The sequence below is a fragment of the Mustela nivalis genome, assembly GCF_964662115.1.
Source record: "Mustela nivalis genome assembly, chromosome: 3".
In the NCBI taxonomy this organism is placed as follows: Eukaryota; Metazoa; Chordata; class Mammalia; order Carnivora; family Mustelidae; genus Mustela; species Mustela nivalis.
Window position 1 is genome coordinate 153567432 of NC_139022.1, and position 19988 is coordinate 153587419.

The window sequence follows — 19988 nt, forward strand, 5'->3', positions numbered from 1 at the left end:
GCCAGCACCCTCTCATCCAGACAAGCAGTGGCGGCCCCCCAGTGCTCTCCGCAGCTCTGCCTTTGGCCCTATTCTCTGTAGATCTAGAGTGATCCTTTAAAACTGTGAATATCATCAGGCCTTCCTTAAAAGCCACAGTTCCACGCTGCGCTTAGATGAGTTACAGTCGTCTATCAAGCCACACAGGCCGGCTCTCTGTGTCCTGCTTTCTCCTCACGTGTTTTGCCCCAGCTTCCTTTGCTCCCTGACTAGAGCCCCTCCTACCAGAGGCCTCTGTACTTGCTCTTTTGTCTGCCTGAGATGCTTTTCCCTTGACTCTTTCCATCATTTTCAGCTTAAATATCACCTCCTCCAGGAGGCCTTCCCTGAATATCCACCCAACATTCCCCTCCCTCAGTTCTCTGTTAGTTTTCTTCAAGATGTGCAATTTGTGGGATGTGCCCTGGGGATTTGTTTACAAGATGGCCAGTTCCACCGGGAGAAGGGTTGCACTGTTCTCTGTTCATGAGCATATACTCGATACTAGACACAGTGCATCGTGCCTGTGGGGGCACTTGTAAAAGGGGGGGGCACTAGGGAGCTCTTGGGGGAGGGAGAGAGTTTATTTGAATTTGAAGAATCTCACAAGAATCTCTGTGCTCAGAACTTTAAAATGGCAGCTACTAGAGAAGAGACACCTAGAGAGCCCAGAGGGGGTTAAGTGCAGAGGGTAAGGCAGGGCAGGAGGTAGCAAGAGTCCCCTCACAGAGGGCAGGGGATGCCAGGGCACATGTGAAGAATTGGCTAGAGAGGTCCAGGACGCAAGGAAAGCAGCCCATTAGTAGGACATCAAAGCCTCAGGTTTTAGCAACTATTCAGAATGAAGACCAGCGAGTCTGCAAGTTAGGGACAAGAACAGGCAATGTCAGAGTGAAATGTCTGTCTGCCCTTCAGTGGTAAGAAGAATGGAGATCAAGTTACGACTTACCATGCCTTGGCCTAATTTTAGACTAGCACAAGGAAGTGTTTAAAGGCTTCAAAGATTCCAGAGAAAAACCAATCCATTTGCATAACCAGATATAAAATTACATTAGAGGCTAGAATATCTGTTCCCTGCCAATGAGGACTTCCAGCTTGTCAAGTTCATTCTTCCTGAAAATCAGAGCCAGATGCAAAGTCTGGATAGCCAAGCCAGACTGGGAATGTAGATTTAAAATACAAATAAGTTAAAGAAGAAATTAAGGGAAGGCCAAGGGTATGGAGGCAGGATGCTGGGACAAGTCAGTGATCTGTCATTTACCCAGAGTGCTGGGTCTCAGAGACGTCCTAGTTAACCGTTTCTAGAGAGATGCCTCATAATAAAAACAAAAATAATAATCACAATCCCAGATGTTGATTTATTTTTTTGAATTTCACTTCAAAGGCCTGTTAAGGTGATGCACGGCATTGGTGGTAGCTTGCATCATGATTAATGCAAGACAAGAAGCTGTGTGATCAACAGAGCGCAACAAGTTGAAGAATGTGACCACATTTCGACATTAGAATTGCAAAGCCAAATTAAAGCAAGATGCCAGGTCCCACACGGCGCCCACGAAGGCTGAGATAACAGTGCAGCGGAACAGTCCTCCAAGCGCAGATTTTATTGCTCTGTGCCCTTCCTGAAAACCACCAGCCTGCATTCTGACTGGCAACCACTGGATGTTATGGTATGGACCGAGATCGGGAGTTCATTAAATATTCATCTTTAAAGATTTACAGACGTTGTCCCCCTCCACGATCGTCATAAATGGGCAAGCTTGGCAAACCAGGGAGTTGGCTTCAAATCATAAGGAAGAGTAAAACCAAGAACTTAAACAAAAACTACGAGCCGAAAGCTCATTAAGAGATACACAGAAGGAAATAATGGTTCTATTTCTCAAGGAGAGTAGTATTCTACCAATGACAGAAGGAGAGGCTACCAGGAGACTGGAAATCCCATATTGCAAAGATCTCCAAGAGCAAGGAAGAAGTTTTTAAAAATGGACTGTGTGAAGGATACAAGGCTTTCAGAAAAGAAAATGGGGAGCTGAATAAAGGAGAGAAAAAGGCTGGATCCCCGGAAGACACTCCAACTTCTTCCCTGTGCAAGTGCTATGGGAATAACGCACTCCTTGGTTAGCATTTCAAGAATGAGGCCTGTTAAACACGCGGATTCTGGGATGGTATTTAAAGGAGCGTGCGTGTGTTTGTTCTTTCACAGATGAGGGTACTCGTAAGTTTAAAAACTGGCATCATTTTAAACATTTATCCTATGAGGGTATTCCCTGTTACCTGAAGGAGCTTCCGGATGCATTCATGGTGGCTGTTCTTGGCTGCGAGGTGCAAAGCACTGTGTCCTAAATGGAGGATAAAAAGAAAATTTTTTTTTGGAAAAAAAAGGTCACACATTTTAAATCCCTTTCCAATCTCTGTAAGGAAGACAACTATGAGGAAATAAACTGGTCTCTAACAAAGACGGGATTGTTACTCTCAGGGGAAGGCCTCAGCTTCTTATCTGTAAAGTTCAGTGACAAAAGAGCAGAGAACACAGAGCATCCCACCCACTGGCTAACATTCAGGGTCTACTCCAAAGCTGTTCTCTCGGGGTGCCATTAAATCTGAGCTAGAAGCTTGCAAGCGACTCATGATAGGGAGCTCAGCTCTGCTTCCGGCTGTCAGTATGGACGCCAAATGTCCTGCACGCACACCGGGCTACGACCACCACAGGCCCAGGAGCCCAAGCGAAGCCGCTTGTACCTCAGCTGAGAACGTTCGAAACGCCCACACACTTAAATCCCGATTTTGGATCTTTCATATTTCCCTCTCCTCCAAATGTGCTCCAGCCCCTGCATGGAAATTACCTGGAGTTTTCAGACACTCAAAATCCTTCTGTGGAAGAAGGGAGAGAGCTGTAAAACCAATAATACTCCATGGAAGTGGTATTTCTTTATGTTCCCTTCACAGAACGGGAGCCCGACATGAGGCCCTCTGATGCCTCGGCGGTCAGCTTCGGGAAATCCTCATGCGGGACCCAACTCTCGCCGCTGTCTAATGAGCCACAGAATTTCTGTGGAAGAAGGCCTGAGGGGCGGCCTCCACAGAAGGTATGGCTCCCAGCCCAGCAGGCTCCCACCGGAGGCCCTGCCCCGCTGCTCCGGGCTGAGCCGGGAATGGCTTCCTGCAGATCACCACAGGCTTACTCTCTCACCTCAGACGCCCCCGAAAGGGTGCTTTTGAATGAGGTCTTCCCTGGCCTTCGCTTTCAAAATTCCCATTCCTCCGCCCTTTTAATCCTTACTCCCTGCTTCATTCCTGTTCTTTAGGGCACTGAGCACCGGCCCACACTCCCTTGCCACCCCACCCCCTCCACACACACGTATATACAACACACATATACCACACAATGCACATACCACACAGCACACACATACCATACAACACACACATCACACAACACATACATACCACACACACACACACACACACACACTGATGAAGATGCCTGTGTTTCTTTCCCCACTAGAGTATAAACTCACTGAGGACAGGAAGTTCTATCTCATTCCCGGTGTTGTCTCTAGTCCAGCACCAACAGTGCTTAGCAGGTTCTTAATACACACTTGTTAATTTGAATTAGAGGGTATACTCCTTCCAAATGTCTGGGGAGGTGGTTTGAGGGGAGGGAACCAAAATTACCACTGCTAGCCAACCCAGCACACATAGTTAACTCTTAAATCCTTCATTTCCCAAACCTTTTGGCCAAGATATGCCCAATGTAACACCTGTAAACAATGCATACTTTGGGATGTGCTTCCAACATGGTTCCTTAGCCTCGGCGCTATTGATATTTCAAGCTGTGTGTGTTGAGGGGAGGGAGGCTGTCCTATACATTTTAGGGTAATAAGCAGTACCTCTGGTCTCTACCCATTATATGTCCATTTCTAACGATTAGAAATGTCTCCAGACATTGCCAGATACCCCTTGGGGGCAAAAATCACCCCAGGTAAAAACCACTGGCTTAGAGAAAACAATTTCTTTTACAGGGTGGTCCAAGGCTCCAAATATCGTTTCTGCTTTTTTTTTTTTTTTAAAGATTTTATTTATTTCACAGAGATCACAAATAGGCAGAGAGGCAGGTAGAGAGAGAGAGGAAGGGAAGCAGGCTCCCCGCTGAGCGGAGAGCCCGATGTGGGGCTCGATCCCAGGACCCTAAGATCATGACCTGAGCCGAAGGCAGAGGCCTTAATCCACTGAGCCACCCAGGCGTCCCTCGTTTCTGCTTTTTAAAAGTCGTAACTCTGTAACTCTAACTAAAAAAAAAAATTATTATTATTTTTTTTAAGATTCTATTTATTTCAGGGGCGCCTGGGTGGTTCAGTGGATTAAGGCCTCTGCCTTCGGCTCAGGTCATGATCCCAGAGTCCTGGGATCGAGCCCCGCTTCCTCCTCTCTCTCTGCCTGCCTCTTTGCCTACTTGTGATCTCTGTCTGTCAAATAAACAAATGAAATCTTAAAAAAAAAAAAGATTCTATTTATTTCAGAGAGAACGAGAATGCACACGTGCACAAGTGGGAAGGGAAGGGAAGAGGGAGAAGAAGAAGCAGGCTCCGTGCTAAGCAGGGAGTCCGATGCAGGGTTCGATCCGCGTATGTGGAGATCATGACCTGAGCCGAAGGCAGACTCTTAACTGACTGAGCCACCGGGTCTCCCCCTGACTGTAAATCTTTAATTATTAGAGAATCAAACTGCTAGGAAATACATTCTTAAAAATTAAAGGGTTTTAGGACCCCAGTGAGCTGCACAAAAGCACATGTAAGGTCAGAAAATCAGATTCCTACTTTTCTGAGACCAGCTGAACTAAAGGATTCTAAGGGTATCGTGAGGGGGAGCTGTTTAGATGGTAAAGAACACATAGAGGCAGGAAACCCTCTAACCCCGCCCAAATGGGTGAGGATGAGGAAGATCAGGAATGGAGACCCTTGGAAGTAGGAAGACCAACCTCTTCTCTTCCTCTGCCTCCTTTCCCTGCATGAGACCCCCTCCTTCCAGGATATACACTGCATCATAGAGTTCGGTAACAATATGCATTAAATAGGCTTTGGTGGGCTAGCCAGGCCCCCAACTGTCATCTGTAGTGTTTCTAAGGACAAACACATCCTAAGTTTTAAACACATGCCTAGCAGATGAACTTCTGGAAGCCCTCCTGACCGTAAGTAGAAGGTTGATTATGTCATGTGTGAAGTGCATGAGCTTTCGTCTGTGCGGTGGACAGAAGCTATTCTACATAAGGAGCACCCACTGGAAAAAGACACAATTTTCCAGAGACAAGAGGTAGGGAGATTTAAACAACTCAGCGATAAAATACACCACAGGGCTTCACTGCACTCCAAGTGTTCTAGTCATACCTGGAAGTAAGTGCTGTGTTTCTAAAGAAACACAATTCTTTTATTCCCTGGCCCCGTGTGATGTTTTCCTAAACCAGGAGCACAGCAGTCTTTTCAATTCAAATAGTCTCAAAATCCAAATAATACATCATTCTCTAGACATTACACTGAAGTGAGAGGTTCCTCACTGCTATGGTTAAAACAAAATCCTCTTTCCAAATGCAAATTTTTCTGGAGAGAATACATTGTCTTAGCTACAGAATTTCAGTGCAATGAGACAGTGTCTAAGTCTGACCCCCATTCAGCTGTGGATCTGTCTGGAATATCAGGAAACAAATTCCCAAAAATAAATAATATGGCAACCCTAATCCAGGACATTTTGGTAGAACTCTGCCTGTAAGTAGAAAGATGAGTGTTATTTTTAAGTCAAGAGTTGCAGACTATTACAGGTAGTATAAAAATCCTATTAATGAAAGGAAGTCTAAAAACGATGGCCCAGGAGCACCTGGCCAGATCCATCAGTAGAACGGGTGACTCCTGAACTTGGGGTCATGAGTGTTGAGTCCCATACTGGGTGGTGAGATGACTTTAAAAAATAAAAATAAAAGTAAAACGGATGGCACAGCCATTCTCGCCATGGAACGCCTTCCCCCAGTGACCTCAGACAATAACCATTTACTCAATTCTTTAAGATCACTGGAGAAAACAGAAAAGAATTAACGAACAGAGGACTTATTAATGTACTCTTCAAGTATATGTGAAAAATTTTGAGACTAATGAAGTCAGAAGATACAGATAAGCTAACAAGGGCAAAGTCTGAAAAATCATAGTTTTAGATAATATAAAAAGCTTTAGAAAAAGAGAATAATACTCAACTAGATAAGATTTAAAATATTTTCTTAGAAATCAGAGTTTCAGAATGCTGACTATACTTAAACAACAAAAGTATAAACAAAAGTATAAATCTGGTTCTTATTTATAATTTTAAATTTTAAATTTAAATTTAAATTATAAATTTAAATTTTAAATTTTAAATATATTTAAACATCATTAGTCTTAGTAATCCTCATCTTTTCATCAAATTGTCATCACTGAAGTGCAGGTCCATTTACCTTGTTATATCCTCAGGAGAGGATCCAAATATGAAAGATGTATTTATAACCACTATTTTTACTATTAGTTAATGGGATTATCCTTTAGTCCCCCTAGTATAGATCTGTACAGCATTCCATATAGAATTAAAAGACTTCCTTGCATGGGTATATACCATCTGAAATACTTTCATAGTGAGGTTAGGTTGATGGTTGTATATGTCTGACCTTTCTTACTGCCCATACACAGGTCCATAGCAAGTAAAGTACTACAGATCATATAATCCTATCTTGTTTGTTTGTTTTTCCTTATTCCAAATGAAAATACGAAATACACTTCCTTGGCTATAATTTGCACTTACAGTTGAATCAACCCATTCTCTTAAATGCCTAAATTCTAAGATGGATAGATACTACCTTGTGTGTCTTTACATGGTATCAAATTTGAGTGGGATTGGGGGAGCACCAAGAAAGTCTACCGGGACTTTCTTCAAAACAAAAACCTCAATAAGCCCTTGGAAACCCCAGAAAGAAGTCAGGGTTTTCAAGCATTCCGTCTTCTCAAGACCATGCATTCTGAGGTTTGCATGCCTCAGTTCTCACTCTCCTAAGTTGCTCTTCTTCTGTGAAAAAGGATATTTTATTTTGAAGGTTAAGTGTGCAAAGGGATCAGAGAAAATTTCAGCTATGGGTATGAGATACAAAATGAACATTATCCTCTAACCCCTGCCTCTACCCCCTTGTGTGACAAAACCTTTGGTATTTTTAACTGGCCACAGTGCTGCCCAGATTCCCGGGCTTCCCAGAAAGCCAAGTGTGGCCACAGATCACACTCTGTCCAATGAGATCTAAGTGTGTGTCATTCATGGGCTGTGCTTGTCCTTACCCTTGTGGCTACTGGGACACAGACTCGGGGGAAGCCATCCTGGGCCACAAGGACCAGAGCCACACCCCGGATGGTGGAGCTACCACATCTGAATCCTTCACAGGGCGGAGCTGAGGTGCCATACCCATCTGTGACTTTCAACTGAGAGAGAGAAAATTCTATGTGTTTAAACCACTCTTACTTCGGTATCCTCTCCCATTGCGCCAAATGTATGCACTCACTAATACAGGCGGTCTGAAAGCTAATGCTTCAGGGAAGCACTGATAACAAACAGAAGAATCTTTGGTCTTCTTCAATCTCCTGTTCATGCTTCTGTTCAATCTTGCCTCCTCCTCCAAGGTGCTAAATGCAGGTATCACCACTCCCGACCCTCAAAAAAATCCCAAGAGCCCATTTTACTATTTATCCGGAAGAAATGTTTTCTAAGGAAACAGACAGAAATGCCAATCCTTACATCGGTGAAGAACCAGAGCAAACAAAATAAAAGATGCTAGACAAGTAACATAGATCCACTTCAAAGATGGCGCCGTGAGCTCGGGAGCCAGCTTTCCCCACGTGATCAGGACACGCCCCTGTGGTGGTGTTGGCAAACAGGCAAGTAAGGAATGGGGGAACCTCCAAAACCAAAAACGTACAGTCACGAGCTTCTACCAGTCTGGGTTTTCTTTTTCTGATTTGTACCATGAAAGCAGCTGGCTTGGTGATTATAAAAAACATAAATAAAGATGCGAAACCTTTTCAAAAGTCTCACGTGTAAAAGATAATAAAGGTGTTGTGGTGAAGTGGGAGTCATCACGATCATCTAGAAGCCAAACGCTGCGAACCCTAACAGTGTCCTGGGCACTGGGACGGCCACACTGACCATCTCACTGAAGCCTCAAAGGACATTCATCTAAAATGATAGGATTGTTCTTGTATTGGAACCATACCCAAGGCCTTATCTTCTGACAGTGCTTTGCTTGTAAGATCACTTATAAAGCATCCATAAAAATTCTCTGGTCAGACTTCTAAAAGTTTCATGTGGAAAGATAGTTGTTTAAAACAAAGAAAAGTAGTTAAAAACACTTTGCTTCTTAAAACCCCTTTTCAAATCTAGTCACGGGTTTTAAAAATAGGAAATTATACCAGTTCAGTCATCCTGTAGCCTTGGTAGATAACACTAATAAAAAGGGTCAGCATAGTATATTTTGAAAGGTTTTTCCCAAAAATTGTTACAGGGCAGTGTGATGTACAGTTAACAGATTCCTGCACCAGTTCTCAGTGGGTGTTTGGATTGAAGTTGGCCATTTCTCATTAATAATGTAGCAGTGTTTAAGTAGGTTTACTAAAAAAAATAACATTTCTAAGAGCTGAGCCATTTAGTTCCTCCCTCAACCACCATAAAAGGTGTTTTGGATAAATGACAGCCAACAGAGGCACAGTGACTAATGAATTGTTCTGTTCTTCCTTCCTTTCCTTTTTCCTTTCCTTTTCTTTCTTTCTTTTGGGATTTTATTTATTTATTGGATAGAGAAGAGTGAGAGAGAGAAAGCAGGGGGAGAGGAAGAGGGAGAGGAGGAAGCAGGCTCCCTGCTGAGCAGGGCCTGATGTGGGGCTTGATCTCAGGACCCCGGGATCATGACCTGAGGCAAAGGCAGACGCTTAATGACTGAGCCACCCAGGTGCCCCTGTGCTGTCCTCTCCTGAGAGAGAAAGATGGCGGTAGGTGATACAGCAACCCGAAGGACTCAGGCACGGGCAGTAAAAGCCGTCATGTTTACCTTGTTTGTTGCGAAGGACAAAGTCTGAGGAGTGTTGTTGCTCTAGATAACACAACCAACATCTCCCTGTACATTTTCCTTGCAGCCTTTTCCTTCTTTTGTTCCTACCTTTCTCTGCATGCTTTCAAAGAAATCGTGAGAGGTCAGTGTCTCATTCAGACAAAAGTAAAATGATAAGCCTGAAGATCGAAGTGCTACCCTCATTGCTAAAAATGTTAGTGGGGAGGGAAGTGACTGGCAGGTTTGAGACATTTTTACCTCATCGAATGTCTGGACAATGTTCTGGGCCCACACAGTGCCGTGGAGTCCACTAATTTCTACCAGGGTTAAAAAAAGATGGAGTGTGGCAGTGCCCACTGACCGGCACAGAGAGCAGCCGGGAAGAGTCTGCAGTGTCCCCTCTGGTGTTGCTTATGGGAGATGGTGTCATCTCAGTCAGCAAGGCAGTGGGGGCTACACTAGGGTGTCCAGGTCTCAAAGACCGACACTTCATCAGGCTCTTAAAAACTGAGTTAGTGCTCTGGTAGGAAATAAAGACTCTCCCCAATGTGTTATACGATGGCACAATAATGTTAAGAGCTTTAAGTGTCTGAAATGATACTGGTGGAATTTTGGAGGGCGGGGGAGGCAACCTGTAGAGTATATTATATAATGTGATCTCAACTACGTAAAACTGTGCCAGGAAAAATCTGGAAGGAAATGTAGAAAAATAGTAAAAGTTTTCTCTTCTTGTTAAGAGTAGAAGCATTGGTAGGGGTGCCTGGGTGAATCAGGCTGCTGAGCAACTGACTCTGGTTTCAACTTGGGTTACAGTCTCAGGGTCCTGGGATTGAACCCCATAGTGGGCTCCATGCTCAGCAGGGAATCGGTTGCGGATTCTCTCCTTCTCCCTCTACCCCTCATCCCACTTGCACTCTCTCTCTCTCAAATAAATAAATAAAATCTTGAAAAAAAAAAAAAAAAAGTAAAAGCACTGGTTAACTTCTCTGTAGTTTTCTATATTTCTTTAATCTTCTACACTAAGCATTAGAGAAACATATTTTCCCTATTAAAAAAAGACAGGGGAAGAGATATTTGGTTATGATAGAGATAACTAGATGCCTATTTCTTTTTTAAAAAGATTTATTTATTTATTTGGGGGGGGAGCAAATGCATACATGGGTGGAAGGGCAGAGGGAGAGGGAGAGAGAGTCTTAAGTAGACTCTGCACTGAGGGTGGAGCCTAATATAGGACTTGATCTCACAACCCTAAGATCACGACCTGAGCAAAACCAAGAGTCCAATGCCTAACCATCTGTTCCACCCAGGTCACCCTAATTTATTTTTTAAGATCCAATGCAATTAAACGAATCTGTATTATAGCTCTGATTTATTCACTCAAACTAATTCCTTTAGATTAGGAAAACTCCATCTACTTACAATGATACACTTCTCATCAAGGGTACTTAGGCGATCACACTGCCCTTGCCTATACATAGCATGACTTTTAAGGTTATAACAATTAACTTTAAAAACAAACAAAATTAAGGACGACTTTAATCAGTGCAACATAAATCAGCGTCTCCCTTCAAGTAGTTACTTAAGGAAACCATTCTTTCATTGGTATTGACAACTCTCAAAGGTTTTCTGGGTGGTTTGTTTTTGGTTTTGGGGTTTTTTTGTTTTGTTTTGTTTGGAGCTTTCTGTGGTACTGCTCAGTAAAATCACTCTGTTGCTTCAATCACTCTCTATTTTTGACCAAAAATGGTTTTACCAGTTTGATACCTCAGTTACCTGACTTGACTTTAAGTGGCTTTTAGCCTGTCCTAAAAAAACAGATCTGTTCTCAAAGGATAAAGATCCCCTAACACTGAGATTTGGGGAAAAAAAAAAAAAAAAAAAGTAATGCCACAGACTTTTTGAAAATAATTCTAAAACAAAGTCCTCCAACCATATTTTGAGTATTACCAGCCTTCTCACAACACATGACTGACCTCCCCCTTCCAAATGATTACTCTGAGGTGGCCAGTGTGTTGGGGGTGAGGGAGAAGGGAACCTTTACTGATGAATGCAAAGCCTAGATAAAGACTATGGAAATAGACTGATTTCATGTTCCAGTAAAAACTAACAAAGGCCTGTCAGAAGGCAGAGGTTTTGAAGTACAATAGAGAAATGAAAAGCCATCAGTAGGCGCTTTGATCTAGCCAGCAGGGGCAGAACCCCAGGCTGGAGACACCAGGGGCTCCTTCTTGTAGAACAATGTTCATAGAAGACATGACTTCTCTCTCCATTTGCCTTGTTCATCAGAGAGCAACACTGGCTTCACATTAGAATCACCTGGGAAGCTTTATAAAAAATCCCAGTTGGCTAGCAACCTTGACAATGGAATCTGAATCTCAGAAGAGAGAGAGTGTGGGTATATATGTGTGGGGGTTTACTCCTGCCCTCCCCGGTGACTCATAGGCACTGAAGCACGTTAAGGGGTGAGGAGACATGGGGCAGCTGGTCCAGAGGAAGACCATGGCTTCTATCCAGAGCTCACCTCAGCTGGCTGACCAAATGAGCTCCTAAGCAACACACCACATTTCATCACCTCATACGATGATTTGTAAAGAATAAAAATTACAAAATATTGTCCATACATATAATCAAAGAAAATGATATTTTAAAACACAGAATAAGAAGCATATAGTTTCTAGTTGGCTGACCACATACAAGATGGAAACACTTGTAAAGGCACAAATGATGAAACCACGTCAGAGCTTAGTCATTAGCGGTGATCCTAGGTTCTTCTTTTGGCGTATCTGCAGACTGGAAATTCTCCATCATGAACGTGTCTCACCTTTGTGATACCTACTATTGTGCTGGTCTGTTGGTTTAAGAGATAAAGACCACATACCGGCAGCATCTTGGGCAGTCACGTCCACACCATGTGTCATCATGACCCTGAGGCATTCCACATGCCCTTTCGTAGCGGCAAGATGAAAGCTGGAAGAGAGGTAAACACAATCGCCTTAAGATCTCCACTCTCGGGAGTCCAACCCCAATAATACTTTTTGCCTCTTCATGTACACTTTCTCTCACCTGAGCTCCACAACCACCCAGTGAGGAGGTATTATTAGCAACCTCGCTTTAAAGATGAGGAAACTTGAGGCTCCAAGGGGTCTGATAATTTGCTCAGTGACCCTTTTTATTAAGTAAGGGAACAGGAGCTAGATCTTGAGTTTTCCAACCTACAGACCAGGCTTGAAAGAGATGAGATTCTACTATATAATTCATCTCTTTAAGAAACATGAGAGCCCAAATTAGAGTCAATTCCTAAATAATAAGTAATTTATCAACTTTTTTCTGTTGTCTAGTGCTTTCACCAAAGCCATTATTTCTAAGTAACGTACTCTATAAAGAGAAACCTAAGCAGAACAATGATCACGGTCCTTGGACAACATCAGTGTCAAATCCACTGTCGTGCTGTAGCTGAATAATGGCAGTTGTACACAACTTTTGTTAGTGGCTAGTATGTACCAACCACCTTCTCATTTTTACACATCATCTCTTTTCCTTCTCATAATAGCCTTTGGAGGTGAGTCCTGTCACTGTGTCCATTAGATGGCAGGTGTCTGTACTCAGTCAGGTGGAAACCGCATAAAGGAAAGCCCATAATTGGGCTCCAGTATTCACTGATACTTGGGGGTTCAAACCATGCTCGGCATGTACGGACTCACCATTTAGTGAAGGGATTGCATCGTAATGCCACACCAATCATCCCTGAGGACCCCAAGGGTGAAGAGCACTTCTAGAGGCAGAAGTAAAGGACAATTCCACTGGGCATTCGGACTCAGAGGTGAGAAGGCCAAAACCTTGGGAAGATCTCCTCCCTACAGAAGGAGGTTAATGAACCTTCCACTTCTTCCCCTGTCTCAGTTCTATTTGTGGGAGTTACTTTCTCAGGATACTTGCCATGCAGCATTTTACCTGTGAGTTAACACGTTAAGGTTGTATTTGGGACAGGACCTTTAACTGGGGCCCACAGTCTCACCCAAATTGCAAATCCATGACCTACACTAACGCAGAACCCCAGTCTTCTTGACCCCATGCCTCTGCTCTGAAGCATGAGGCTGAGTGAAGGTGGGCAGATCAGCAAGAAGGACACATCAGGTCTGGTTGCAGATCAGCCATACCTTAGCTATGTATCTTGGGGAAGTCAACTTGACTCTCTGACTCTAAATTTTCCTTCATTATCAAGTGCTGGGATTGCGTCAGGTAATATCTGCTATTTCCTCCAGCTCTAACAACCTTAGCTTCGTTGGCTCTAATCACACCAACCATTTCTGCATTTGTGTAGCAATTTGTGTGTCATGTTTCCTTCCAGCCAAATCGACTTTGTGGATGATTCCACAGTACGGTCCAACTTTGATCATACGGAGGGACGTGGGACTGTGGCAACTTGTTTTCATGGAACTCCTGGTTAAATACAACTCAACCAAAAAACCTCCCTAGAAGGCAGTACAGTGAAACCCTTGTTTCAGCATTGTTGGGCTAACCTAATTTATAGTAAGTCAAGTTCACCTTCAGGCAAAGTTTCTTTTAACTGATCTGGCTGGAACGTTTCTAAAATTATTTCAGCATAAGTAACAGTGTGTGTATGTAACATGTAACATGTATGTTACATGCCCTGGAGGACATGAAGTCACCATTAAGAACCTCAATTATTGATCTCACCCTCTTAAGGCTCTTAATCTGCATGCCCATGCCCCAGATTATTAATCCCTAATATTCATTAATATTTCTCTTCTTTTCTTCATGTCTGTATGTTTGCTTCTAAGGTGTTCACTCTGCCATCTTCTATGACCAGGGGAGAACTAAATCAACTACCTGAGCAAGACAGCCCTATCCTATGCTAGAGATAAAAGTACCAGGATTAGTAATTAGCATGCACACATACAATATATACATACATGTGTACAGATATGTAACGTCTGATTAAAGTACAACATATGTAAAGAAAACGTCACATATCACAATTATAGGGCCTGCTCATTTTCACAAATGGAATATACCCATTTTATTTTCATAAGGACACAGACACGGCCAGAGACCCAGAAGTCCTCCTGGTATCTCCTGCCAGCACTCCCGAAAGCTCTCCACGCGTCCCTTCTAGTTACTAATCGCCCCGCGCATGTGTTATTTGTATTTTTCCTACTCTGAGGCTTCCTGGAGTGTCACTGGGTTGCATACAATATTCCCAAGGCGTTAAAATTACAGAGACATGTGATGAGGAAGCATGACTGTACATTTCTGCTATACATTGATCGAGGGGATCTGACGAAGGTGCAATACTATTCCACAGATGTAGGGTTCAGGATCTTTATTTAGAAGGTCAAGAATTGTAACAAGAATTGTAAGAAGGCAGGAGAACTGAGGTGCTAGGAAGTTGGGCTCAAAATTCAATCCTAGGCAGAACCTTTCTTAGACATTTCTTTTTAAAATAAAAGTCCTTATACCCATCTTTGATGGCTGTAACACATTTTACTGAGGGATCCAGTTAGTTAAGGTTTCACTGCATATGATTTAATAAATTGTGTGTGTGTGTGCATGGCTTCATTGTACTGTCTCTCATTACAGTCTGGATCAGGGAGTGACTTTTTTCCCTCTATTCTGGGAACCCTCCATCTATTCTCCTGCAGAATACTGTGTCCTACTGAGAAAACAGAATAATGAGATCCTTTCACCACTCTATCCCCATATATTTGACCCAAAATTTCAGCACTCCCCCCTCTCTAGATAAAATGAACAAAGTACTAATAATTAGAAATAGATTATATAAGGACAGGTATTCATGTTTGTAATTTTATACTGCATGATGTTTTTAGCTAGTAAAATCATTCTTAATTGTTGTGATTCAACTAAATATATCATGATTTCAAGGTGTTTCTCAGACAAAGGGGATGGGCATGAAAAGCAGGAAAGGGAAGAATTGATCACTTTAGCCAGAAGTTTCTAATTCATTTTTCCAGACAAAGAATTCCACTATGGATCATCATTCTGAGTACGTATTTCCAGGAAATGCGCACAAAGCCAAGAAACACAACATGTAAGTTTGCTCTTAGGGAATATTTACTAATGCTGTGCATCATCTGTTTGCCTCTCCAGATTTGCCCTCCACCTTTACCCCCTGGGTCAGTGGCCCCGGAAGCACTCCTTTTATGGACCGCGTTCAATGGGCTGCCTTATCCTCTGGCTTCTGGTTGGGTTCCACTAATGGGAGGCACTTATGAGAGCTAGGAGGATGAGAAGGGAGAGTTCAGGGCGTTATCCTCTCTGCTCCTTCCCTGCAAGGCCACACACACTGGCTCTCAAGACTATGAAATTCACAGCTCTGGGGGGCCAGTTGCCCTGAAGCTGTAGCTCTCTCTTGGTTTTGGGAACTACTCTCTCTCTCTCTCTCTCTCTCTCTCTCGTCCTCTCGGTCCCTTCACGTGGGGGGAGAGGGGCCCGAAGGAGGGGGGAGAATGCTGGAACAGATTCCCACTGTTACCGGCTCAAAGTTCCTTTCCCAACCCTGCTGATTTAACCCTGACCACAAATTTGTAAATACTTCCTTTCTTAAAGGGTCATCCATGATCCTACCTGAGGGGGCTCCTTCTTATTGGGACCTTAGAGGACATCACTGACACCAGGGTATTCTGTGTGTGACCATCCACAGGGTGAACTGTTAGGTTCCTCTGGACATTATTTGATTAAATATTTACAGGGGCAAACTACGGCTTTTTGAAAAAGGTTTTATCCCACAGGTAATTCACTACTTAAGAGAGTCGGGCATTTTGGCTAAAAAGCTTTGATGGGAGAATGTGCCAAATCACATTAATTATACAGAATATGATATGGGACTTCAAAAGAGTTTTCGGATATAGTGTCAGGCCAAAGTAGAAATCCGTTTAAAAGATTCAAAAATACAGCTCTGGGGACGCCTGGGTGGCTCAGTTGGTTAAGCAGCTGCCTTCGGCTCAGGTCATGATCCCAGCGTCCTGGGATCGAGTCCCACATCGGGCTCCTTGCTCCGCAGGGAGCCTGCTTCTCCCTCTGCCTCTGCCTTCCACTCTGTCTGCCTGTGCTCGCTCTCACTCTCTCTCTCTCTGACAAATAAATAAATAAAATCTTTAAAAAAAAAAAATACAGCTCTGGAAGGATCAGGAAAACAATGGACTTAAATGAACACCACATGCAGTCCAGAATACCCCACCGTGCGATCAAGAAATGCTATAATTGAGATTTTAAACTGGATTTGGTCCTGAAAGACTATCCACAATATATATGAGCACATATAGTTGTACGGGCTACAACTAGATTCTCAAATTGAGAATGCTTTCGTAAGTTCTATGCAATACACTGTGGAATAACATGGTTCTTCAGTAGTGAGTTGGAAGCAAAAAAAGGTTTAGTAAAATCTTCAATACCATATGCTATATTCTACACTCCGTTTATATACTGTATGGTACTCTATACAGTATATACTAACTGTATTTACTACTCTACTGCACTATAAAATAATCTGTGAACTACATTTAGAAAGAGGAAATACAACCATCAAGACATGTAGCTATTTTGGTATCTTTTGGCCACTCTAACTCCTTAAAATAACCTCCCTCTTATCTAATGTGTCGCTGCCATAGAATTTGTCAGAAAATCATTTTACTACCTGACTTGGGACATAGGGTCTATAACGTGAGTTTGCTAAACCAACTACCACATAAAAGAAAACCAAAATGACCATTGTACTTAGTTTTTATTTTTTAGTTTTTAGTTTTATTAGTAATCTCTATGCCCAACACAGGGCTCGAACTCACAACCTTCACCAAGATCAACAGTCACATGCTCTACCCACTAACCTTCACCAAGATCAACAGTCGCATGCTCTACCCACTAAGCTAGCCAGGTGCCCTTAGCTTTTGTCCTGTTTTTATGTAAACTGTACAAATGCAAGAGAAATAAGGCACAGATGAGGCAATGACATGACTTTGTCAGCAACCTCCCAGCAACCCATCTCTTATACATGGAAGCACTAAGAACTAGTTGCCTTACCCTTGAACAGCAACCAACTACCAGCAAAAAGAGCTGTGCCATTGTGTTTAATCCTCCTTAGAGAAAAAGCGGCTGGAAGATAGAGCCCTGTCTTCTTTCTCTCATTCCCCATCTCTGTCCCTAGAAAGAAGTTCTTAATCAGGAGTGGAGTAAATGCCACTATACAGAAGAGTAAGATGGGAAAATGACATTGCTGTTATTTTTGTGTATTTAGTTTGGACAACCAGTCATTTTAAAGTTTTTAACTTCAGAATCTCCTAATAGCCATGATTTTGAAAATTAAACAAACCTTCTAACACTACAGCTTTCCTAGAGCTTAGAGGAATGACAAATATATGTAGTCAGATGAGAAAGTATAACCAAAAAATGTGATACTGGGGAGGTAAGACATGTAATATTTAAGGACTCAAACTGAGTGGGTTTCAGTCTGTGCTTTGCCATTTATTAGCATGTGATCTTGGGCAAGAGGTCTCCATAACTCAGTTTCCACATCTGTAAAATGGGCTGTGACGGATCAATGACTTACAAGGAAGAGCACTTAGCAAAATACGAAGCACATGGTAAATTGCCCCCTCCCCCCACCCCGCCCCGCAAGCCACCACTTGCTAGGGCCTCATCAGCAAAAGGCAAGGCTAAGAGTCCAGGATGTGTTGCTTCATAAAAGGATTTGTTTCAATGCTCTAGAAAAGATGGGCTAGAAGTTAAATCAGAACCAGCACTGCTTAGGAAATAAAGAAGGAAAGGGAAAGGATAAAACTGATATGCCTCTCCACTGAATGAAAACTCAGGAACAAAGTTGTAGACGACAAAAAAAGCCATCCAAAGACCAGCTTTGTCTGAAGCTCACACTTGAGCTGCTAACATTCTGGCACCTTTCACGGAAGTGATAATCCACAAAACAGGATTTGGCAGCAGCGAGTCATTAGCATTTAGCCTCTGAATGGGAACAAAAAGCAGGGCCAATTTTTAATAAGATACTCAAGGGGGAAGTTGGGTTCAGTTGGGTGGAAAAACATGATTAGTCACTGGCAGAACCCGGATTTGTAAATGACAGTGAGTAGGTTTCTTTTCTTACCCAGTGACTGATAAATGGAGGCGTCCTGGGTGGCGGCCATCCAGGTGACTAGTGGGTTGGGGGCCGCCCTGTCTGGATTGCAGGTGGGCATCTAGGGGTTACCGAAGGCTTAGGGAGAAGATGGTGCCCCCAGTCAGCACACAACTCATGAAGAGCTTGGATCGCAGCCTCTAATGTCCTGGGTCCTGGATGGCTGGTATTGAAAAACACCTCCAAAGAGAGTTTGCAGATCTGGGGGAGGCTGGGGGAAGCAAAGTAGTATAGGTGATAAACGCCACCCTCTCACGCCAAAACAGTCTCGACAAAGTTAATTCTCAGGCCTTGGAGCTAACCCAAGTATAGGATAGTTTTCATATTTCCAGATTTGTATATTTTTGTAAGTACTCCTATAGCTAAATAAATCAACTCACTCATGTATTTATACTACGATACCAGGGTATTTATGTGCCAGACAGTGTGCTGAGCATGAGAAACACATGGCAAAGAAACAAAGCCCTCATGGGCTTTCTCATGGGGTTTCTCTAAAGAGAAACCAGTGGTTCTTACTGGGGGTGACTCTGCCCTACCAAAGGGACATCAGGCAACATCTGGAGATATTTTTGATCATTCCTGGGGTGGGTGGTAGGTGGTGGGCGTATTCTACTGGCATCTGATGTGTAAAGGCCAGAGATGCTGCGAAACCTCCTACGATGCACAGGACAGCTCCCAAAGACAATTATCTAGTCCAAAATGCTAATAATGTCAATATGTCAAAATATCGACAGGGCCCAGGTTAAGAAACTCTGATAAACCATAAAAAAAAAAAAATGTATAATGCTAAAATATAATTCTATTAAAACAAATTAAAGACAGAGAAAACAACATGAGTCGCTTTTAATCTTTTTATTGAGCTATAATTCATATATCATAAAATTCACCATTTTAGAATGTGCAATTCAGTTGTTTGCGGTATATTCACAGAGTTGTGCAACCATCATTACTATCTAATTCCAGAACATTCTCACTGCCCTAAACAAATCCATATGCCCATTAGGAGTCACTTCCTGTTCCCATGTCCCCCCAAGCCTGGCAATCACTAAGCTACCTTCTGGCTCTATGGATCTGCCTGTTCTGGACATTTCACCAAGACAGAATCATATACAGTAGGTGCCCTTTTATGTCTGGCTTGTTTTATGTTTGGCATATTTTCGAGGCTCATCCATGTTGTAGCATGTATCTCTAATTCATCTCTTTCTTAAAAATATCCCATTGTATGGACAGGTCATATTTTCTTTATCGATTTGATGGTTATGGACATTTGGGTTGTTTCTACTTATCGTTTACAATGTATCCGTACCTCTAGAGCTTTCCTGTGCAAGCATTTGTGTAGACACCAGAGGGTATATACCTTGGAGTGGAACTGCTGGCCCTGTGGCACCCGCACTGACCTGAGAAGCCCCTGACTAGTTTGTAAAGCAGAAACACCATTTTACAATGCCAGCAACGATACAGGAGGGCTCCAATCTTTCTGCATTCCAGCCAAGACTTGCTATTGCCTGGCAAATTTTAATTTAAGAGATGGGAATTTAATTACAACCTAAATTTTCCAGAGAAGCAACGTTTAAGTCTTTCTTAATGAACCCTTTGAAGTAGTTATTTCAGTTAATTATCAGTTGAAATTTCCCCTTAGAGGAATATAAAAGAGTAAACGCAGAACAAATTCAGAATATCCTTTGGCATTATCTCCACGTGGACTTTTAT

The 19988-nt window shown here is 42.8% G+C and overlaps 1 protein-coding gene across 12 annotated transcripts in view; it reads right to left on the reverse strand.

Annotated features, from left to right (window-relative positions):
• The window catches only part of RAI14 (retinoic acid induced 14), a 144217-nt gene that overhangs the window by 21481 nt on the left and 102748 nt on the right, over window positions 1–19988 (reverse strand). For all 12 annotated transcript variants that reach the window (XM_082724452.1, XM_082724456.1, XM_082724455.1 and 9 more), the window contains 2 exons: window positions 11994–12082; window positions 2290–2354 (listed from right to left, as the gene is read on the reverse strand). In XM_082724452.1, the coding sequence (XP_082580578.1) occupies window positions 2290–2354; window positions 11994–12082 (154 nt within the window). The remainder of the gene's footprint in view (window positions 1–2289; window positions 2355–11993; window positions 12083–19988) is intronic.